This window comes from Sus scrofa, chromosome 10 (assembly GCF_054392235.1).
Source record: "Sus scrofa isolate SSC_HxYL_T2T_F1_AM1 chromosome 10, Sscrofa_HxYL_maternal_Yorkshire_Landrace_v2.0, whole genome shotgun sequence".
NCBI lineage: Eukaryota > Metazoa > Chordata > Mammalia > Artiodactyla > Suidae > Sus > Sus scrofa.
The window spans coordinates 27,294,143-27,314,908 of record NC_139392.1 but is presented as its reverse complement, the minus strand read 5'-3'; the positions used below and the strand labels follow the sequence as shown (position 1 = coordinate 27,314,908).

Genomic DNA, 20,766 nt, shown 5'->3' with positions numbered 1-20,766 from the left:
ATGCCCCACGCCTCTTGGCCCACTCGAGGGCCTCACACCTCAGTTTTGATCTGTTCTGTTGTGGGGTTTTGCTCTCTCCCCGCTCATTCCCATCAGCCGATGTGCAGCTATTTCTCTCAGCTGAAAACACCCTTCTTTCGAACCCTGTCTCTCCTGAAAGCTGTTACTCCATTTCTCTGCCCCCTTTGCTGTAAAACTTGTTTTTTTTTTTTTTTTTTTTTTTTTTTTAAAAAGACCTTTATCAGCATTTCTCATTCTTCTCCCCCAACCACCATTTCAAAACCACAGCCTGACTCCCCATTCCACCTCACTGACACAACCTCGGGCCGGTGCTTACTCGGCCATGGATCAGAAACATGAAGTGAAGCGACAGATGTGTCCTTCTTGGTCCATTCTTCTCATTCACACCGGGAAGGACACCACACACCTGCCCACCGGCTGTGCTCCCACCCCTCCCCAGTACTGCAGTGGCCTGGGGGTCGGCCTGCAGTAGTCTAGTCCTCACACTTAATGAAGAGGCTGTCTTTTCTCCATTTGGTATTCTTGCCTCCTTCATCATCGATCAACTGACTCTAAGTGCATGGGTGTGTTTCTGGGCTCTATCCTGTTCCACTGATCTATGTGTCTGTTTTGGTGCCAGTACCATAGTGTTTTGAAGACTGTATCTTTGTAGTATAGTTTGAAGCAGGGAGTGTGATTCTTCCAGCTCTGTTCTTCTTTCTCAAGATTGCTCTATTTAGGGTCTTTTGTATCTCCATACACATTTCAAAATTATTTGTTCTAGCTCTGTGAAAAATGCCATGGGTATTTTGATAGGCATTGTGTTGAATCTGTAAATTGCCCTCAGCAGTAAGATCATTTTTTTCACTTATTTAATTTTTTAGGGCTGCATCTGCAGCATATGAAGTTCTCAGGCTAGGGGTTGAATTGGGGCTGCAGCTGCCGGCCACAGCAACAGAGCTGAGCCACATCTGCTGACCTACACTGCAGCTTATAGCAATGCTGGATCCTTAACCCACTGAGCAAGGTCAGGGATTGAACCCGCATCCTCACAAATACTAGTCGGATTCTTAACCCACTGAGCCACAAAGGGGACTGCGGTAAGGTCATTTTAACAGTATTAATTCTTCCAATTTATGAATATGGTATATCTTTTCATCTGTTTGTTTCATCTTCTTTTGTCAGTGTCTTGTAGTTTTCAAAGTACAGGTCTTTTACCTCGTTAGGGGTCTACTTTTAGGTATTTTATTTTTTTTGATGTGATGGTAAATGGGATTATTTCCTTAATTTCTCTTTCTGATAGTTCACTGTTAGTGTATAGAAATCAACAGGAGTTCTGCTATGGTGCAGTGGGTTAAGAATCCAACTGCAGCAACTCGGGTCACTGTGGAGGCACACGTTTGATGGCCTGGTGCAATGGGTTAAATGATTCAGTGTTGCCACAGCTGCAGCTTGGATTCAATTTCTGGCCCAGGAATTTCCATATGCCACAGGTGCAGCCATTAAAAAAAAAAAAAGATGTAACTGATTTCTGTGTATTAATTTTGTAGTCTGCAATTTTAACGAGTGCACTGATGAGTTCTGGTAGCTTTTTGGTGGCATCTTTAGGATTTTCTGTGTAGGGTAACATGTTATCTGAAAGAGTGACGGTTTTACTTTGTTTCCAGTTTGGATTCCTTTTATTTCTTTTTCTTGTCTGACTGCTCTATCTAGGACTTCCAATACCACATTGAATACAAGTGGCAAGGGTGGCCATCCTTGTCTTGTTCCTGATCTTGGAGGAAATGCTTTCAGTTCTTCACCACTGAGTATGAGGTTAGTTTTGGGTTTGTCATATATGGGCTTTATTATGTTTTAAGGTAGGTTCTCTCTGTGCCCACTTTCTGGAGAGTTTATCAGAATGGATGTTGAATTTTGTCAAAAGCTTTTCTGTATCTATTGAGATGATCGTATGGCTTTTACTCTTCAACTTGTCAATGTGGGGTATCACACTGATTTAAGGGTATTATCAAACCATCCTTACATGCCTATGATAAATCCCACCTGATCATGGTGTTTGATCCTTTCAATGTATTGTTGGATTTGGTTTGCTGATATTTAGTTGAGGATTTTTGCATCCACGTTCATCAGTGATACTGGCCTGTAATGTATGTGTGTGTGTGTGTGAGACAGCTTTGTCTGGTTTTGGTATGAGAATGACGGTGGCCTTGCAGAATGAGTTTGGAAGTGTTCGTTTCTCTTCAAATTTTTTCTGGAATAATTTCAGGATAGGTGCTAACTCTTCTCTAAATGTTTGAGCCATCTGGTCCTGGACTTTTTTGCTTCTTGGGAGTTGTAAAAATAACTGATTTAATTTCAGTACTTGTAATTGGTCTGTTTCTATTTTCTATTTCTTCCTGATTCAGTCTTGGGAGATTCACATTTCTAGGAATTTGTCCATTTCTGCTAGGCTTTCCCTTTAATTGGCGGATAGTTGCTCACAGGAGTTTTTATGATCCTTTGTTTTTCTGTGATGTCAGCTGTAACTTCTTTTTCCTTTATTTATTGATCTGGGCCCTCTCCTTTTTCCTGATGAGTCTAGCTAAAGGTTTATCCATTTTATCTTTTTAAAGAATTAGTTCTTAATTTCATTGTTCTTTTCTATTGTTTTTTAAATCTCAATTTCATTTTATTTTTGCTCTGATCTTTATGATTTCTCTCCTTCGACTAACTTTGGGTTTTGTTTATTCTTTTTCTAGCTCCTTTAGGTTAAGGTTAGGTTGTTTATTTGAGATTCTTCTTATTTCCTAAGTCTTGCATTGTTATAAACTTTCCTCTTAGAACTGCTTCTGCTGCATCCCACAGGGTTTGCACTGTTGTGTTTTCGTTATGTCCAGAACCTTATCAACTCTCAGCACCTCCCCTGCCAGCATATGACCCAAGCCCCCAGCATCTCTTGCCTGGATTACTGCAATGGTCCTCCAACCTCTGCTCTTTTCTCAAATCCAATCTTAATCCAGAAGCTAGAGTGATTATTTTATTTTTATTTATTTATGTCTTTTTGCCATTTCTTGGGGCGCTCCCGCAGCATATGGAGGTTCCCAGGCTAGGGGTCCAATCGGAGCTGTAGCCACCGGCCTACACCAGAGCTACAGCAACGTGGGATCCGGGCCGCGTCTGTGACCTACACCACAGCTCACGGCAACGCCGGACCCTTAACCCACTGAGCAAGGCCAGGGATCGAACCCGCAACCTCATGTTTCCTAGTGGGATTCACTAACCACTGGGCCACGACGGGAACTCCTACAGTGATTATTTTAGAACTTTGTGGCCAACTTACTTGGCTTCTTCAATGGTTTGTTCATATCTCGGTCCATCAGCAAGATTTACTCACTCTCTTTGATACAACCTGTCCTCTCTACCCAAAGCTCATATCTGACTCCTTTTGCCCCAAACTGTACCTGTTAGTGTCTGACATGTTATAACATCATTATGGTTATTGTTTGCTGTCTGCTTCCTCCCTCGACTCCCTGCTGGAATGTAAGCTGCCTTGAGTCCAGGCTCTTCGTTTTGTTGACTAATTGATTCCAAGTGCCTAGAATAATGCAAGGCAAATATCAGGCGCCATAAATATCTGATGAGAGAATGAGAGGATGCTGATTTTTAATTTGGCGTGGTCCTCACGGTGCACACATTCCACGGGTGCTTTATATTTACTGGTTCGTCGTGTTGTTTAAATCCTTTATGTCCTTCAGTACTTTTGTCTGTTTGACATATTCATTTCTGAGAGATTATAAAATCTGCAACTCTGACTGTGAACATACTATTTCTTTGTTGTTCTGACAACTTAGGTTTTCTAAATTTTGAGACTATATTTTCAGTGTCTACAGTCCATTATTTTATAACTTCTTTGTGGATTGTTCCTTTTTCACAATCAAGAAATATCTTCCTGTCATTTGATGCTTTTTGCTTAATATTATCTTCTGATGGATTTTTTTTTTTTTTTTTGTCTTTTTGCTATTTCTTTGGGCCGCTCCTGCGGTATATGGAGGTTCCCAGGCTAGGGGTCTAATCGGAGCTGTAGCCACTGGCCTACACCAGAGCCACAGCAACGTGGGATCCGAGCTGCGTCTGCAACCTACACCACAGCTCACGGCAACGCCGGACCCTTAACCCACTGAGCAAGGGCAGGGACCGAACCCGCAACCTCATGGTTCCTAGTCGGATTCGTTAACCACTGCGCCACGACGGGAACTCCTTCTGATGGATATTAATGTTTCCATATTGACTTTCTCTTGGTGAGTATTTGCACATATCCACCCCTTTTATTTCTTATTATCCAGTACTATTTTGAAGGCAACTATTAGTAAAATAATACAGTCTGAGTGTCTCCCTGGTTTTATAGGTAAATTTATGTTCATTACGGCTATTTTCACATTTTACTTTTATCTCCTATTTACTATTTTTCCCTTTGCTTCTTTTCTTCTGTCTTTCACTATATGGAGTGCATGAATTTTAAAAATTATCTGTTTTTCCTCTATGATTTAAGAGTTGAAGCTTCTATCTCTATATTACTTTACTGTTTATTCCTACATTTAATACACATTAAAGTATATACACTTTAAAGTATATAAACTATATTTAATACACTAAGTACATTTCTTCTTAAAACTGTATGATGTTAATCAGTATCTTTTCTTCTCTAAACAAGGACTGTAGGACACATCTTTAATATCACATTATCATTGCTAGAATTCTAGATTCAATTTTTTTTTTTTTTTTTTTAGGGTATAACCTGCAACATATGGAAGTTCCTGGGCCAGGGGTTGAATCGGAACTGCAGCTGCCGGCCTACACCACAGCCACACAGCAATGCAGGAGCCACACTGCATCTGTGACCTACACCACAGCTCATGGCAATGCCGGATCCTTAACCCACTGAGTGAAGCCAGGGACTGAACCCACATCCTCATGGATAATAGTCGGGTTCTTAACCTGCTGAGCCATAAAAGGAACTCCTAGATCCAGTTTTTTTAAACATAAGAAAAAAAATTAGCTTTATCATCAAACAGTTTTTACTTCCTGTATTCCACTTTTTTTTTTGACCGCCCTGCAGCATAAGGAGCTCCTGGGCCAGGGATCAGATCTGAATTGAGCTGTGAATGAAGCTTCAGCTGAAGCAATGCCGGATCCTTAACCCACTGTGCCGGGCTGGGGATCGAACCCATGTCCCAACGCTCCCAAGCCGACGCCGATCCTGTTGTGCCACAGCGGGAGCTCCAGTCCACTTGTTTTTGCTGAAGAACATTCTTCAATTCTTTCATCAGCACGGGTGTGTGGGTTTTGAGGTCAGCCTCGGTATGTGAGAGCTCCCTTACTTTGCACGTGTTGTGTATATAGATCACTGTATGGACTGCAGGTTCCTAGCTGTCTTCCCACAGCACTGTGAAAGTACCACCTTGTTTTCTGAGGCCAGTCTGAGGACTACTTTGTGGCGGAGTACCTCTATCAGGAATGGTCCTACAACTTCACTATGGAAATCATTAGTTGTGGGGTTTTCTATCCTGCTTTGCACATGCTGAGGTTTTCTATTCTGAGGATTCCTACCTTCATTTCTTGAAAAGTCCTGACTACTGTGCATTATTCCTGCTGCCTGCTTTCCACGAAAAAAACCCTTGGTTTCTACTGCCTACAGCCAACCATCGCTCCCCCACCACATTGGCTTTTCTTGCCATTATTGGTTGAAAGTGACTTTTTTTTCCTGGTATTGAAGTATCACTATGCATTTTTAAAAATCCTTAAAAAATATTTACCTATCACTAAATTTTGGAATGGAGGGCTAGGATTAGGGTCCCTAGTCTGGCATCCTTACTATGCGTCTTAAATAGTAAGGCTTTTTACCTCTGCAATAATAGAAGCTCAGTTCTCCTAAACTCGCTAAACATTAGTAAACATATACGAAGTTCAAACTCAAATTAACTGTAGTGGAGGAATATCATTGGAGGTTGTGTGGACTGAACTACATAACAGATATATTGGAAAATGAGGTGCAGAGCAAGGTGACTTCAAAAAGGTAATGAACTTGGGACAGCAGCAGACTCTATTGTAAACCCTGTGACAAACACTACCCCATTTCCAGTAAACAGAATCGGAGGAGCAGAGGAAGAGAGTCCCTCCCCAGCCCAGGAGGAGCCAGGGCGGCCAGCACTCCTGACCAGGAGGCACCCTCCCAACATGGGGGAGGGACGTGGGGCGGGGGGTAGGGGGGAGTCCGGGAATGACAGGCCGGTTTTCACTCTGCCCCGAGGTCCTGGCACAACTCAGGTTAAGCCACGTCCCCTTTGGGGCCCCAGCTTTTTAATCTATAAAATAAGGGAGCTGGGCTACAACAGTTTCTCAAGGGCCTTCCAGAAATAACTCTGTGTGACCTCAACAGTGTGGTACCTGGTGAATATGCCGCGTCCTCAGTCTGCTGAGTGACGAAAGGCTGTGCGCCTTCTGTCTGGTCGCCACTCTGCAAAGCACACCTGCTGGGCCTGGTCCCTGGGTGACACTTCCAAGAGGTATACACATAGCCTAAGCCTTAAACAGAAAAGAGCAAACCAACCCAGACCAAAACAAATCCCTACACACAAGTTCCAGACACAACAAAGGCAAAGCTGTCTTTGCTACAAACGTGTTTGGCTTGAAAGTCGAGAAGACACCAAAAATAAATCCAAAATCCCAGCTCCAAGTACAGACAACAAAATTAAGCAGCACGCAGCAAAATTACAGGAGGAGAGAGTGCTGACCCCACCCGCTTAGAGAGTCCGCTCAGAGATAAACCCCACGTGGATGGAAATGGAGAGAAGGGGGTGCTGGAGGAGGAGAGGTTCTGGGGGCAGGAGAACTCAGGAGGAACCCGCAGAGCTTCCCGGAGCTTTGGCTTTGGGGCCCCGAAATGAACCGTTTGACTGCAGCACAGGCACCAGCAGCTCCAACCTTTCCACATCACAGGGGCGGCCTCGGCCAGGCAGTCCCAGGCAGCATTCAGATAACACTCCAGCACGTGAGCAAAGGCACCTTGCTGCCCCCACGCTGCGCGTGGACAGACGCCGCGGGGTCAGTGCCCAAGGACTCCTTGTCCCCCGGCAGTCTGTCCATGAGGCACAAACAGGTGACAGTCAGAGGGAGGGAAACAGCTCACTTCACTGCCAAGGCTTTGCTTTCTGAAAGCCTGTGCTGTCAAAGCACTTGGGGGAAAAAAAATCATACGAGTGACAGGGGCTCATTAAAGAAAATTCAGATAATAACGACAAGTAGAAAGCAGTCACTCCTACCGAGTCTCTCCACTAACCCTCGGTGACTTTGCTGGTCTCTGGCCAGGGCTGCCCCCCGCCCCCGGGCCCCCACATGCACGTGTATCAGAGATGAACTGTGGACCCAGCTCACCCAGTAACCTGGATCGTAACCATTTCTCCAGGGTCCTACACGCTCTGCAGCTCATTTTGAACGGCTGCCTCGTGCTCCAGGCTGTTCCAAGGAAACATCCCGAAATGGTGAGTTGTCAGGGACGGCAGAGCAACTATGAGTCACGGCGCCCACCGCGTGCGTGGGTGAGTCACCGACTTGCTGACTACTGCCAGAGCACTGGACACTGGGCTGTCCCCGGCTTTTCCACTAGGGCACACAGCTAGGTGGACTCAGGCTGCTTGATTCAGGCACCTCCCACGAGAAAGGCATGCGAGTGTTTACTATATGACGTGTCCACAGAGCCTCATACATACAATATACCTCGTGGTGGAAAGCTCTGTACGTAAAGCTTTTCTTTTCTTCCTCTTTCTTTCTTTTTAAATTTAGGACTGTTTCCTAGAGACAGATTCCCAAAAATGAACATTTCTGGATCAATTTGGGGCCTTTGATGGTTTGGCAATTTGCTTTCCCGAATGGAAAAAGTTTTGAGTTGCGTTCCCAGCACGTGTGATATGAGAAGGCCCATTTCATTGTACTCTCACCTAAATGCTTACCTTTTCAAAAGCTCCTATTTTGGTTGGTGAAAAAAAATCCTACTTCATCTCATTCTCATTTATAGTTTTTGTTTTTTGCTTTTTATTTATTTATTTATTTTTTTGTCTTTTTGCTATTTCTTTGGGCCGCTTCTGCGGCATATGGAGGTTCCCAGGCTAGGGGTCGAATCGGAGCTGTAGCCACCGGCCTACGCCAGAGCCACAGCAACTCGGGATCCGAGCCGCGTCTGCAACCTACACCACAGCTCACGGCAACGCCGGATCCTCAACCCACTGAGTGAGGCCAGGGATCAAACCTGTGTCCTCACGGAAACTAGTTGGATTTGTTTCTGCTGTGCCACGACCAGAACTACCTAGGTAGCCATTCCTGATGAACCTGGAACCCAGGGCAGTTTCCCACAACTGCCCTCTACAAAAACTTCAGTTTTATAGTCAGATAATCTTGGGGTGGCTTAAGCAGACCTTTCTTAATCCTGAATTAGGCCTTCTTTCTAAAGCATCCGATAAACGAATAAGCTCAACACAAAAGGCAGAAACACGTCAGAGAAATGAGACAGTCTGGACTATGCACCAGCTGAGAGCCATGACCAAGCACCAACTCCTTGGTGGCTCCAAAGCCAGCGCTGTTTCTGCCCACTTGCATATTCCCAAGCGCCCGGCTCCCTGGCCCGCTCCCCTGCCACACCTGGGAAGACCACGTCCTGCCCAATTTTGTCCTTCTTGGCTTTCCCCCTTCAGTTCACACTGCCTTCCATCTGGGCTCTGACTGCCCTCTGCGTAGAGGAGCACGCGTGAGTGCTTGTGTTCACGTGTGTCCCAGGGTCAGATCAGAGCGACTCCTTTTTCCTGCTGGGAGCCAGGGCCTGTCTGTGTCTCTCCACTGCACTGGAAGGAGGGCCTCCTGGAGGAAGCTAGGACTCGGCCGCAGCCCATCCGTACTGGCTGCGCTCTTCTCCCGAGAAACGTCACCCAGCCCCGCTGGCAAGAAATACCATCCCTAAGGCGCTCACCCTCAGCACCCCCAGGCACACTGCCCAGCAGGAATCCCCCCTGGGTGGCTAGCAGGACCCTTCCCACCCCTGAGGACACGCGCCAGGCCGGGAGCACTGCCTGCCCCACATGTACCTCTGCTGCCTGTACACAGGAGGGCTGCTGGGTGAGCAGAAGACGCCCTGCATGGAGGGGACTGTCCCAGAGACCAAGAGAACGCGGCCTCTGGGGGTCTCGTGTCTCTCTGGAGGGAAGCGGGGAGGCCTGGCTCTGAGCTCTCTGTGCCGCGGGAACCCTGCTCTTTAATGATGACACTCATCCACCTCAAGACTAGGTCTGCGGACCCTGCCCGCTGACGGTCACCTGGGGACTTCATGGCATGGGTTCCCAGGCTTTCCATCCTCCACACCACATCCCTCCCAATTCAGAAGCACACGGGCGGGAGGCCTGAAAATCTACAATGAGAACACGTGAGCCCAGTGATCCTCACTGACATGTCAGAGGAAGCTGAGGACAGAGGCTTTACCAGTTCCATCAGCCTGCTGGGTGTCAGGCCCAAGCCGCCCTGAGCTCTGAGGTACCCAAACGACAGTTCACTGTTTTATTCCCAAGAGGCCACACATCAGGCAGACCTGTGCTCTCAAGGGCAGGTCTGGCTTTGTTTACTCGGCACACAATCAACGGTAGTCACCCGCGATTAGCCCCAGCATCCAACATGAGCCTTTACTGCCGCAGACGCTGTCCGCTTTCACCATTTCTCCCCTTAAGATTGCGGAAGAATCAGCATTTTAGCTTCTTTCTAAAAATCGACTCCTTTTAACTATCCTTTCAAGTAAGCTCAGTTCAAAGCTTTCACCATTTCTGCCACCCGCCAGGTCTCCTGCGTATATTCTGCAGACTGAGGTTAACAAGGCAAAAAGACACTCAATTCCACAGTCTACTCCCGAGGAATTCACACAGCAATCAGTGAGCCTTAGCAGCCAACTCAGTTATGGTCTCTGTCTGTCTACAAAAAGCTGAATTTCTCCAGGGTCAAGTGTCCAACCGTGACTTTGGCTTCCACGCCAGGTCTCCAGGAGGCAGGAGGGGACAGGTTCAAAGGAGGAGGGCAGAGAAGGGACAGACTGGGAGAGCCGACCATCAGACGGAGGAGCGACATCTAGATCACAGGGACGAGACCCCGCCTTGACGCCTTCCTTCAGGGAGCTCCGCCCGGAGCTTCCTGCAGCAGGACCCAAACCCACCAGCCTTTCCAGGGCCCCGCCCACCGCTGGCTGGGCTGCTCCAGAATCAGAGAGATGCTGAGTCACCCAAGGGCTCCGAGGGGAGAAAAACGGGCTTTGGAGTCACGCTGACCTCAGCAGACACGTTCTGAATCGGTGACCTGGGGCAGAGGCCGCCTAGCTGTGGCCTGGCCCGCAGGCGGAGGGCAGCTCAAGTGCAGCCCACCAGCCGCTCTTACAAATAAAGCTTTATTGGAACACAGTCACTCCTGGTGGTGACCTGTTGTCTATGGCCGCCTGCCCACTGTGACAGCAGACTGGAGTAGTGGTGAAGGACCACACGGCCCGCAAAGTGGAAAATATTTATCAGCCCCTTTACATAAAGAGTCTGCTGAGCCCTGACCTAGTGTGCTGTGTGCCAAGGTGAAGGCCAGGCTGCCCCACCCCCACGGGTCTCCTCAACAGCCAGCAGGCGGCCCGGCTGCTCACACCGGGGGAGGGAAGCCCGAGCCCTGGGTACCACTCAGCCCCCCGACTGCCATTTGCTGAATCACATTTTGTTTGGGGGGGGGGGGGGTTGGTTTATTTTTGCTGCACCCACAGCATGTGCAAGTTCCTGGGCCAGGAATCAAACCTGCACCACAGCAGTGACCACGCTGGATCCTTAACCCGCTGAGCGACCAAGGAACTCCAGTGAATTGCTTCTGGAAGTCCCCTGACGTCCAGGTAAAGCACCATTTCAAAGCATAAACTTACTTATATAATATCCAGATGTTATTTTCCTCTTAAAATGCTTCTATAACCTGAAAAAAACTTCAGGAACATAACCGGAGCTATGAGCTCCAAGACCACACGAGATATTTTAGTTGGAGCCGTGAGTTTGCTGAAGGGCTTTTCAAAACCTCCCTTCTTTCCTCTCAGTCATCAATAACACTGGGAGAGTTCACGGTATGAGCTCAGAACAAAGTCTTCAAGGAAAGCACACCCTGTTAAGGCCCTCCTGTGTGAACGTTTAGCTAACTTACTCAGGTCTGGAGAGAATGTTACAGGGTTTTAATGACATAGATGCATGTCCCTAAATGTCTGCTGGTTCTTAAACTTGCTGGACTGCAAACGAAAAGGGAGAAAATGCAGACTGGTAAGTTATGACCGTTCACTTTGACATTTTCACCCCAGACACCAGACCCTCTAGTCCTCCCAGACGAACACTTTGAAAGGTAACATCTGTTAGTGCCTAGAGCTCAATATTCCTGCTGGGGCAAATCTATAAACACTTCATTTGCTGAAAAAGAGCTGCAAATCCCACACTAAGCTTTTTACTCGACCATGAGGCTAGAACACTGACATTAACTAAGCCTAAGCCATGGTTAAAGCTCCCCTACCATGCTAACAACAGAAGAAACCCAGGCGCCTGTAACCAAGGCAACGCAACCATCAGACCCCCCACTGAAGGGGGACAATTACCCCTGGAGGTTCTCCAGGGCAAAGCCAGCAAGACCCACTCCTTCCTTAGGAAGCTAAGCCCAAGGCCTTTGAAGACAAGCTCATGAAAGTGTGGTTGTGGTAATGACGGGGCCCCAGGAACACGCAGGGTGAAAACTGATCCTTTTCTTAAGAATGTCATTAGTTGGTCTTGGGGACAAACAAAAAAACAAAACTTCTTAGGGAAAAGACCAGCAGGAAATTTACCGGAATGTTAATAATTTCTTTTGATTTTTATGCCTTAAATAACTTTTTTTTTTGGTGTTCTTTATAGTGGTGTAAATCCCCTTTTATAACAAATGTTTCCTATCCCCCATTGACTTTGACCATCTTGAAATGAAATTCTTAGATGTAAAACTAAGATAAAAATCACAAAAATCAATTAAAAAACATGAAGGAGAAACAATAGGAACATCATTTGTAATGAAATGTCTTTCCATGTGTCAGTTTGGGGCCGATGATGCTAGAAGGCACAATGAAGTGAGTGGTCGGAGGCTTGAAAGCGTCCCGGAAACATCCCGAAGGTAGACGGCAACTGCGGGCTCCGAGTGTGTGTGTGTGTAAGTGTGCCGTGTGACGACGCCGTGCAAGTGGGGCTGTGTGTCGTATGATGACATTGTATAAGTGGCACTCCTGTAGGGGTGAGCAAAACTAAGCTATGGTCTTTCCTCAAATGATGTGGCGGTTGAGCTTTTAGAACCTCTGCCAAAAGATGTGAGTTTATACATAAAACCAACTCTGGTTTTGAATGCAGATAGTAGAAAGGTCTTTATGGCTGTCCCGGGGGACGGTCAGAAGTCCAGCGGCAGGACCAGTGCTTGTCCCCAGCCCCTGTCCACTAAATGCATGGAGGGCGCTGCCAGCATGGGGACCCCCTAAAAGTTCAACCACCTCTAGAGGCGCTCTTTACACTTTTCTATACTTCGTAACTTCTATGATGAAATGCACGACCTTAATAATCATAAAAAACAACTTCCAGCAGAGTTTCAAGCTCATTGGTGTCCCTCCAACGAAGACACACAAGGTCACAGGTCACCAGCAAAAGTAATACCTTGAAGGCGGTCAGGAGCAGACAAAATTGGAATAAAAGAAGAGGTGACGAGGTTAACTGCACTACCTGCAGTAGCTGATAACCCTTCTGCTTCGCTTGGATGAGATGTTTGAGCAAAGCCTAGATACCTGGAAGGTCAAGTTATCCTACCTCAGAAAAGATTTCTGACTAAAGCAGAATTCGCTGATGTAACGGGACACTGGGTCCAAACTCATAGGGTCTCAAAGGAATACATGTGCTTTGATTACTGAGATTTGCTTGGCAACAGCACGACCTAAAATTAATAGAGTCCTTAAAAGGAAGATGCCAAAAGAAATGCTGTTCTTAAGATGGTTTATTCAGCCTGACTACAGCAAGGCACAAGCACGACCCATATATAGAAAATCCCAGCCTCTGCAGTATTTTAAGAACTACAGTTGCACAGTGAAAGGAGAGGCCATACTGGCGAAGGTGGGGTCCTGGCTGGAGAAGACCCCTGGGGCCCTCTGACAGAGGCGGCTCCCCACAGTCTCGGCACACCCCCGCTCTCCCGGGGGGTCGCTGTTCCCAGTGGCCACGGCTCGTTAACTCTCCCCTCGGGAGCGGGACCGTCCAGTTCCTCTGCCTTCCCAGCCTCTCTCACTCTGGGGACAAGCCAATGGCCCTTTTCCGTCTCCTTCCTTGTCCTCCTGTCTGGCTAAATTTAAAGAAGCTGAGGGAGGAAAATCTATCGTGTCTTTGCAGTCTTTTTTAAAAAAAGATCACGGCTGCTTTACGGACTCCTGTGAAAAGCAGCACCTTCCTACATAAATCACAGCTCTGAGAGCGCACCTACGGCCTCCTGAAGCTCAGCCACGGTCCAGCTTGGCGGCACGGGCCTGCCTGGGACATACCTTACCATATTAGGCAGTCGTGTGCGGAGAGGAGGAAAGCAAAACAGTCCCAGGATTCTACCTAAAAGGAGGCTGGCGAGGACACTGCCCATGTGGAGGGTGGACAGAAAATCGCTGGCTGCCCTCCAGCAGATAAAGGGGCCTCACGAGATTAAGTAAGGAGATGAAAAACACTGCTTGAGACAGGGGAGAAGATCCAGCAAACAGCCAGAAGCCAAGCTGTGAAGAAGTAGAGTAAATAGGAAAAAGGGTTTTATTTACTCTAAGAAAGTGAGCGGGATCTGTAGGAGTAAAGATCCATGAAACTACAACTGCTGGAAACACAAGCACAAACACAGGAGGGCCTGCGTGGGAGGTGACGGGGCATAAGGAGGAAGGCCTGCTCTCGGAAGCGCTTGGGGGCTGGGAGGGATCAGGGGTCGAAAGGGCTCCGGGCAACACAAGGGATGCTGGGTTCTCCTTCCTTCCTCTCTGCCTCCTTTCTCTCCTACCTCGGCAATCTTTGCAGATTTGTTTCTCAAAATTCATCAGGTGCACATGCTGGCATTCTGGAGGAGTCTGAGTCCTTTTGGACTCTCCAGACAATCCATGCTTAAGGAATCAACTCATAATTGATTTCAAAGTCACACAATTCTACGATCAGTAAGAATCTTCCAAAAGCTTTACTCTCTTCCAGATTTAGGAACCTACAGGTTTGGAAAATCATCGCTGACTACTTAAATGCAAGAGCTCGTTCTATTTCCTGGGAGAGGCTATCACTGACAGGTGAGGAGGCTGCAGCCTCTCAGCCCAAGGCATCCGAGGCCGAGCAGCGTCTGCCTTGGGGGTCTCGCTGCTGCGCCCGCGGCTCCTGCCCACATGCCACAGACACGGAAAGGCCGGGGCCGGGACTGAGGTGGTGCACAGCCCTGGACGAGGAACACAGCTGTGCTACGTACATGTCTCTCTGGGCCTCATTTGTGATCTATAAAATGAGAAGGTTAAAACTTCTTTCAGGTCTAAAATACCAGGCTTATGACTCATTCTAACCGTCACAGAGCTAAGTCGGGGCTTGGCAATGAAGAGCGTCCAGGATTAAGTTTTCCAAAGACAGCCTCTTCTTAAGTGAAATGGGTGCTAGTTATTCAAAGATGTCATAAAACTGAGGACAGCGAGGCAGAGCAAAGGGAACCAAAAGCCGAGTTGGCTTAAAGGATCATTTGCAGATACGGTTAAGCAACAGAATTCCTCTCATTGAACCAAACCAGTCTTGCGACACCCTGGCCTTCACGGGCTCTAAGCAGGTCTGCAGAGAGGCTGCAATTTCATCTCCGAGGCTGCCAGCCGCTGCTCTGGGACCACGAGGCTCCTTTATCAACATTCCTGTACTAGTGGAGAAAAAACAGGGAGGCAGCAACAAAACTAGTGGCTGCTCTGGGCGTTCTGTCCAGTGGGTTATTTGGAGAGTGAGCTGCACTTGTGTGCCCAGGGCACGTGCTACCCCGCCTCGGCTCCTCTGTGACGCAGCACCCAGGGCTCCGTCCACAGCCCCTTCTCTGAGACACTGACTCCCTTGGTGACCAATTCCAGTATCGTGGTTGTAAATCCACTCTGTGTATTTGCTGACATCCAGTCTGCACTGTCCCCCTGAACTCCAGGGCCCTCCCTGCCCATCAGAGTCAGCGCTCCGCCCTGAGAGGCTTCATCTCACGCACAGCAAGAAAACTCCATCCTTCCAGCTGCTTCGGCTTGACCCCATTTTTCAACCTTGACCCCCTGTTTTTCTCACCTTAAATCCAATCTGACGGAAATCTTGTTGGTTCTCATTTCAAAATACATCCTGAGTATGAAAACCCAGCCCCCTTCCTACCTGCAATCACCCTGGTCCCAAGCTCTGGCCCTGCATTATTGGCACAGCTTCTTGACCAATGCCCACCCAGCCCCCCACCACCCACCAGGGTGCTCTGACAACAGCAGGCAGGGTAACCCTTTGAGACCTAAGCATGACGCTACCACTCTTCTGCACCAACCCAACGCGCTGCTCGAACACGCAGATCACAAGCCAGGGCCCTCTGCCTGCAGCTGGGCTCTCATGTTCTTTCACGCAGGTCACTATCTGTCCTGGGCCTGGCAGCCAGCTCCTGCCCAGGTCTGTCCCCTCTGATCTGTGCTCACCCTCGGGGCCCCCAGCTCACTGCCTGCAAGTCGAGGGTGAGTGCTGTCCTCTCAGCTCCTCCTGCCGCCGCCGCAGCCACCTGCTCAGGGTGCCCCACCCCGCCCACGTGACATTCCACCTTTCCAGGCACCAGGCATGTGCACGTTCATCTGATGTGCTGCCCTCCTCCTTCACTAGAACCTCACCACTACAAGAGCAAGGCTTTTGTTCACTGCTGCATCCCCCAGATCTAAACCGCCTGACAGCAACAGGCACCTAAAAGTACCTGTCCAGCGAATAAATGAGAAGACAGTTACAAAGGAGAAGGCAGGACACAACAGGCAATGTGTTGAGCGGCTTCTGGTATTAGAGACATTTCTGGGGCCATGGCTCCCCCGGCAAGTTTTATTTCCTATTGAAGCTTAGTTCGAAACCAAGCTTTGCCAGCAGATTTGTTTGGATCTTTTACTTGATTTGAAAATCTTACATTTAATTGCATACACCTCTTGGAACGCTTTACCAAGTTCTCTCTGCCAGCAGGCTACTGGGGAGGGACCTACGGTAGGTGTCTTCACGCCTGTTCATTAGAACTTCCTCAGCCAGGGAGGAACCCTGCTGGAGGGACCCGTTCTGGACGGGATACTGCACTGCCTGCTCAGGGTGTGACGCTCACACTGATACCACCCGACCGGCCCCAAAGCCACGGGACCCCGGAGGAACAGCATCCTCCTAACTGAGGGGTGGAATTCCTAGGTCCTGGCAGACACACGCACCCACCTGTGTCAAGGTCAGAGGGAAATGCTCACCCTCCTCCCTCTGACTCTTGATTCTTTCAGTAGCCTTCAAGCTTCCCTTCAGGGCCTTCCTTATTCAAGGAGGTGAGATGCCCCTGCAAGCCCACCCAGACAAGTAACCTGCTCAGCAAAAACCAGGTGAAGAATGGGGAGGGGGCAACACAGGGGTGGGGGACCACGAGGTACAGAGCGTGAGGTATAAAATAAACGATAAGGCTACACTGTACAACATGGAAATACAGCTGAGACTGTGCAATGGAGTATAAACGGAGTACAGCCTTTAGAAATTGTAATCACTTTACTGTCCACCTGCAACTTACAGAGTATCGTACATTAACCATATTTTAGTAATAATAATAAAAAAAGAAGCTTGGACCTTTCAGACTCACCCTCCATCTTCTGGGGAAGGGAGAGGGGCTGGAGAGTGAGTTAATAACCAGTTATGCCTCTGGGAGGAGGCCTCCATAAAAACTCCAAAACCATGAAGGTGGATTCCACCTCCACAGGGACAGACACTTCTGTGCTTGGGCCCCGCCCATACCTCACCTGAAGTAACTCCTCACCTGCGTCCCTGATAATAAACCGGCGGGCCCCACCACAGCCCAGCAGAAGGCTCCCTGACCCAGGGCCAGGACACTCACCTGGAGAGCACCCACGTCCCCAAGTGCTGCCTAACCTGTCTGGGCCCCAGTTCTCTTAACTGTACAGCAACTTCCTCACCCAGGCGACCCCCAGGTTCCCTCTGATTCTAAGATACTCCAATCTGGGTGGCAGGCAGCTTTCAGGCACTGAACTGGATTCTTCAATAATTCCTTTAAAACGAAAGTGATCTGTCTCCGGTTCACCTTCTTAGGGCACCATTCTGTGTGTACCAACATCTTTTCTTTTGACCACTTGTGCCCTCTAGCGACAAACTCAATTATGCAACAGAACTGGCTTGGAAAGTTGGCTCTCGAGGAGTAAATGGGGAGGAGTAAATGGGGGGAAACAAGAATGTAGTGGCTAAAACGCAGTGTTAAGTACAAGGCAGGTGGGCCAAAGAGGCAGGGAAAAGAAGATGAAAAGAGCCCGGAGGCATCACTGCCCGCAGCTTCAGCTGCCTCCAGAGCAAACACCCTGCTCGCTTTGGACCGTAAAGGCAACCAGCACCTCTTTCGAGAATAACTTCCTTCCTCACGGGATCCGGACTCGGTCTCTTCCGCTGGCAAGATGAAGGCTATGATGGGCTTCTGCAGATGGCTCGCCCCTAATGTGCATGACCAAGCAGGGCTGCCCTGAGCACCTCTGCTAAGGAGGCGCTGAGGCCTGAGCCCACTGGTGGTGGGTCTCACTGGTTCACGGACTTATGGTGGGGATGGGTTCTGACCAAAACCGCGCACTCTCCTGGGCCTCAGCAAAGTCCCCGCCTTCTGAGCACCCCTTGGTGTCAGCCCCTCAGAAACGCATGCCTGGTCTGTCCTCCTTCACCTAAGTAAAGCAAGGGCCATTCCTGGGCACAATTCTTGCCTGGACACAAATGTTCGCTATGGTTTCCTTACGCACACAGATACAGACAGCTTCTGATGCTGTCGACAGGGATTAGGCCGAAGAAGAAAATATTTTCTTAATCGTGGTGCTGTTGTGGTACCTGGGCGAGGCTGCAGAACCTTCTTTTGGAGTTATTAGTTCCAACCCTGACTGGGTTTACAGGGCAGAGATACTAACCACTGAAGCTTCCTTTCCACCCGTAAAATGAAATGTTAGCACTGCAGGACTCCACACATGCCAAGTTCTCGACCAGGCAACAGGAGGCCACGGTGGCACAGATGAGAAGCGTGGCTGCCTCTCAGAGCAGGCGGGGATGAGGGAGCCGGTCAAGGTGATGGACGAGCTCGCCTCTCCCTCGAGTGGTGGTTAGAACTCACTGGATGGTACTTAAGATCTGTGCAGTGTGCTGACGGTGAGCTCTATTGCAACGAAAAAGCAGACATCAGAGTCTTGGGGAGAGTTCACTTTCCTAAGGAGCAGGCTAAGACTGACAAGGGAGGCGTCATGACCTCAAGAGCAGATGGTTCCACTGCACCAAAGCCAACAAGAGAAAATGGCTGTGGCTTCAGCGGCATGCGTGCTGATGGCTAAGCGAGTGGCCTGCCTGGGCTGGCTTGTCTCTGCTGCCGATGGAGTGCGTGGAGACGGGGAGTGGCCACAACACGCTCCCGACTGCCCGTAGCAGGACTGCAGTGACCAGGCCTATTGTTCTGTGCGCCCATGCGGCTCAGGGTGTCAGGCCTACTGGTGTTAGAAGGTGCTCAGGGAGAGAAGCAGGTGCGTCTGACCTGACCTGGAGACAGGAAGCCTTCCTGGAGGGGGTGCCTTGCCCATGCTGGCTCAAGCCACTGTCCTTGGGCATCGCGGGGTGGAGATGGCGCCAGTGTGCCTGGAGCGTGCCCAGAGCGCAGGCTCAGCACACACACTCAGCTACCAGTTAGCAACCGGCACGCTCTGCTCTCTGGACTGACGCTGGAGTTGGCTACCGACAGTGAGGACTAGCAGGTGCCTCAAACAACTGGATGAGGGAGCAGCTTTCGGTCTGGCCACGACGTCAACAGTCTGGTTTCCTCCCCAATCAAGTCAAGTCCCGGTCCTGAGACGAACTTCTGGGCAGCACCACACTGGGGCCCCTCGACACCAGAGCTGAGGCACGGCCAGACTCTCAGTGGGTGTCAGGACGCCCTGGCGCCCCCCGTGGGCCATGTCCACGTCACTGCTCTGCTCCCATCACTCAGACGTGTTCTGTGACCTCCGCGGTGACTCTCCTCCTATCAGGATCTCTGTCCCCAAAAGCCTTCCCAAGCCCCCGATGGACGGAGTCACGGCTGCCTGCACCCCAGCCCAAGGGCAGCCAGTGTGGCGTCTGCCCCCTCAGCTCCTCCCTGGAAGCAGCCCAGCTTCCCCGTAGGCACTGCTTTCTGGAGGCCACTACCTACTGTTCGGATCTTGGCCAAAACAATAGACAGGCCAAGGACGTGATACGGTATTTCTACTTCCTCTGCCAAAAATGAATTCGCTATTGATTTTTCACTGGGTTATTAAATATATTCTGAGAATATATTTTCACATAACTACAGGGTAGAAAAAAGGCCACCTTTGAAGACTATTTCCACTAGAAATGTACATGTAGTTTCCACTCACTTGGTTAAAACTAAACCCCATCCTTTCTGAAAAATGGTACCAGTAAGAAAAGCACGGGAACGCCCATCGTGGTGCAGCAGAAATGAACTCAACTAGTATCCATGAGGTTGTGGGTTTGATCCCTGGCCCCGATCAGTGGGCTGGGGATCCGGTGTTGCCACGAGCTGTGGTGGAGCTGTGGTATAGGTCGCAGATGCGGCTCAGATCTGGTGTTTATGTGGCTGTGGTGTAGGCTGGCAGCTGTAGCTATGATTCAACTCTTAGCCTGGGAACCTCCATGTGCCATAGGTGCAGCTCTAAAAAGACAAGAAAAAAAAGCACTAACTTCCTATCACCCGTGGGTAGCTTGTAAGAACCTGGGATTAGCAGGAGTCTGGGTCGGGCTTCTACTGCAGGGAAGAGCTGGCTGAAGCCTTAAGGGATGTGAGTTACACAAGAGCCAAGGTGCTAGACTGTATTTCAAAGTCAAGTGTAAGTGATTTTGGATTGTGTGTTTACACTCTCATGTTTGTGTTCCTCTTTATCAGCCCGGAGACGACGTACACCCGCAAGAAACAGCATCTCTTCACTTTTCTTCCGAGGATTTCAAAGTACTTTACACAATCCAAGAGCATGAGAGAGAGAGGCAGACCCCCGTGCCTGTGTTAGAGCCTGCAGGAGGCTCAGGAAACTTCTTCAAGAACACAGGCATTGTCACAGCACATAAGAAAGAAGACAGTACAGCCACCAGCACCTGTCACATATCTGAGCACAACAGCCACCTTCTCACTCTGCCTGCACCCGAATCTGCAGAGCCTGCCTCTTCTAACTCAACTGCACGCACGCAAGCAGGCCGAACCCACAGGGACCCTGGGCCGTGAGGGACCACCTCACTGGCTGGCTGCTCACCCATGCTTTTTTCACCTCTTCTGAGACATCGGTTTCATCATCCTGAAAAGGAAGGAGGAAAAGAAACAAGAGAATTATGGTCACAGACACTCCTGAAGCCCCATCCATCACACGTGTGGGCAGGGAGGGCTGAGTGCGGGCAGCTTAGGGACCACCCAGAGTCAAAAGTCAAGGGA

At 49.2% G+C, this 20,766-nt stretch overlaps 1 protein-coding gene across 8 annotated transcripts in view; it reads right to left on the bottom strand.

Moving 5' to 3' along the window:
* PPP1R12B (protein phosphatase 1 regulatory subunit 12B) overlaps positions 1–20,766 on the bottom strand; it is a 172,550-nt gene that overhangs the window by 41,091 nt on the left and 110,693 nt on the right. For 4 of the 8 annotated variants that reach the window (XR_014817114.1, XM_084978819.1, XM_084978820.1 and 1 more), the window contains one exon: positions 20,571–20,632. Coding sequence is in view for 5 of the 8 variants with exons in the window: in XM_084978819.1 (XP_084834945.1) it covers positions 20,571–20,632 (62 nt within the window). In the remaining 3 variants the exon portion in view is untranslated. 8 annotated transcript variants of the gene reach the window in all.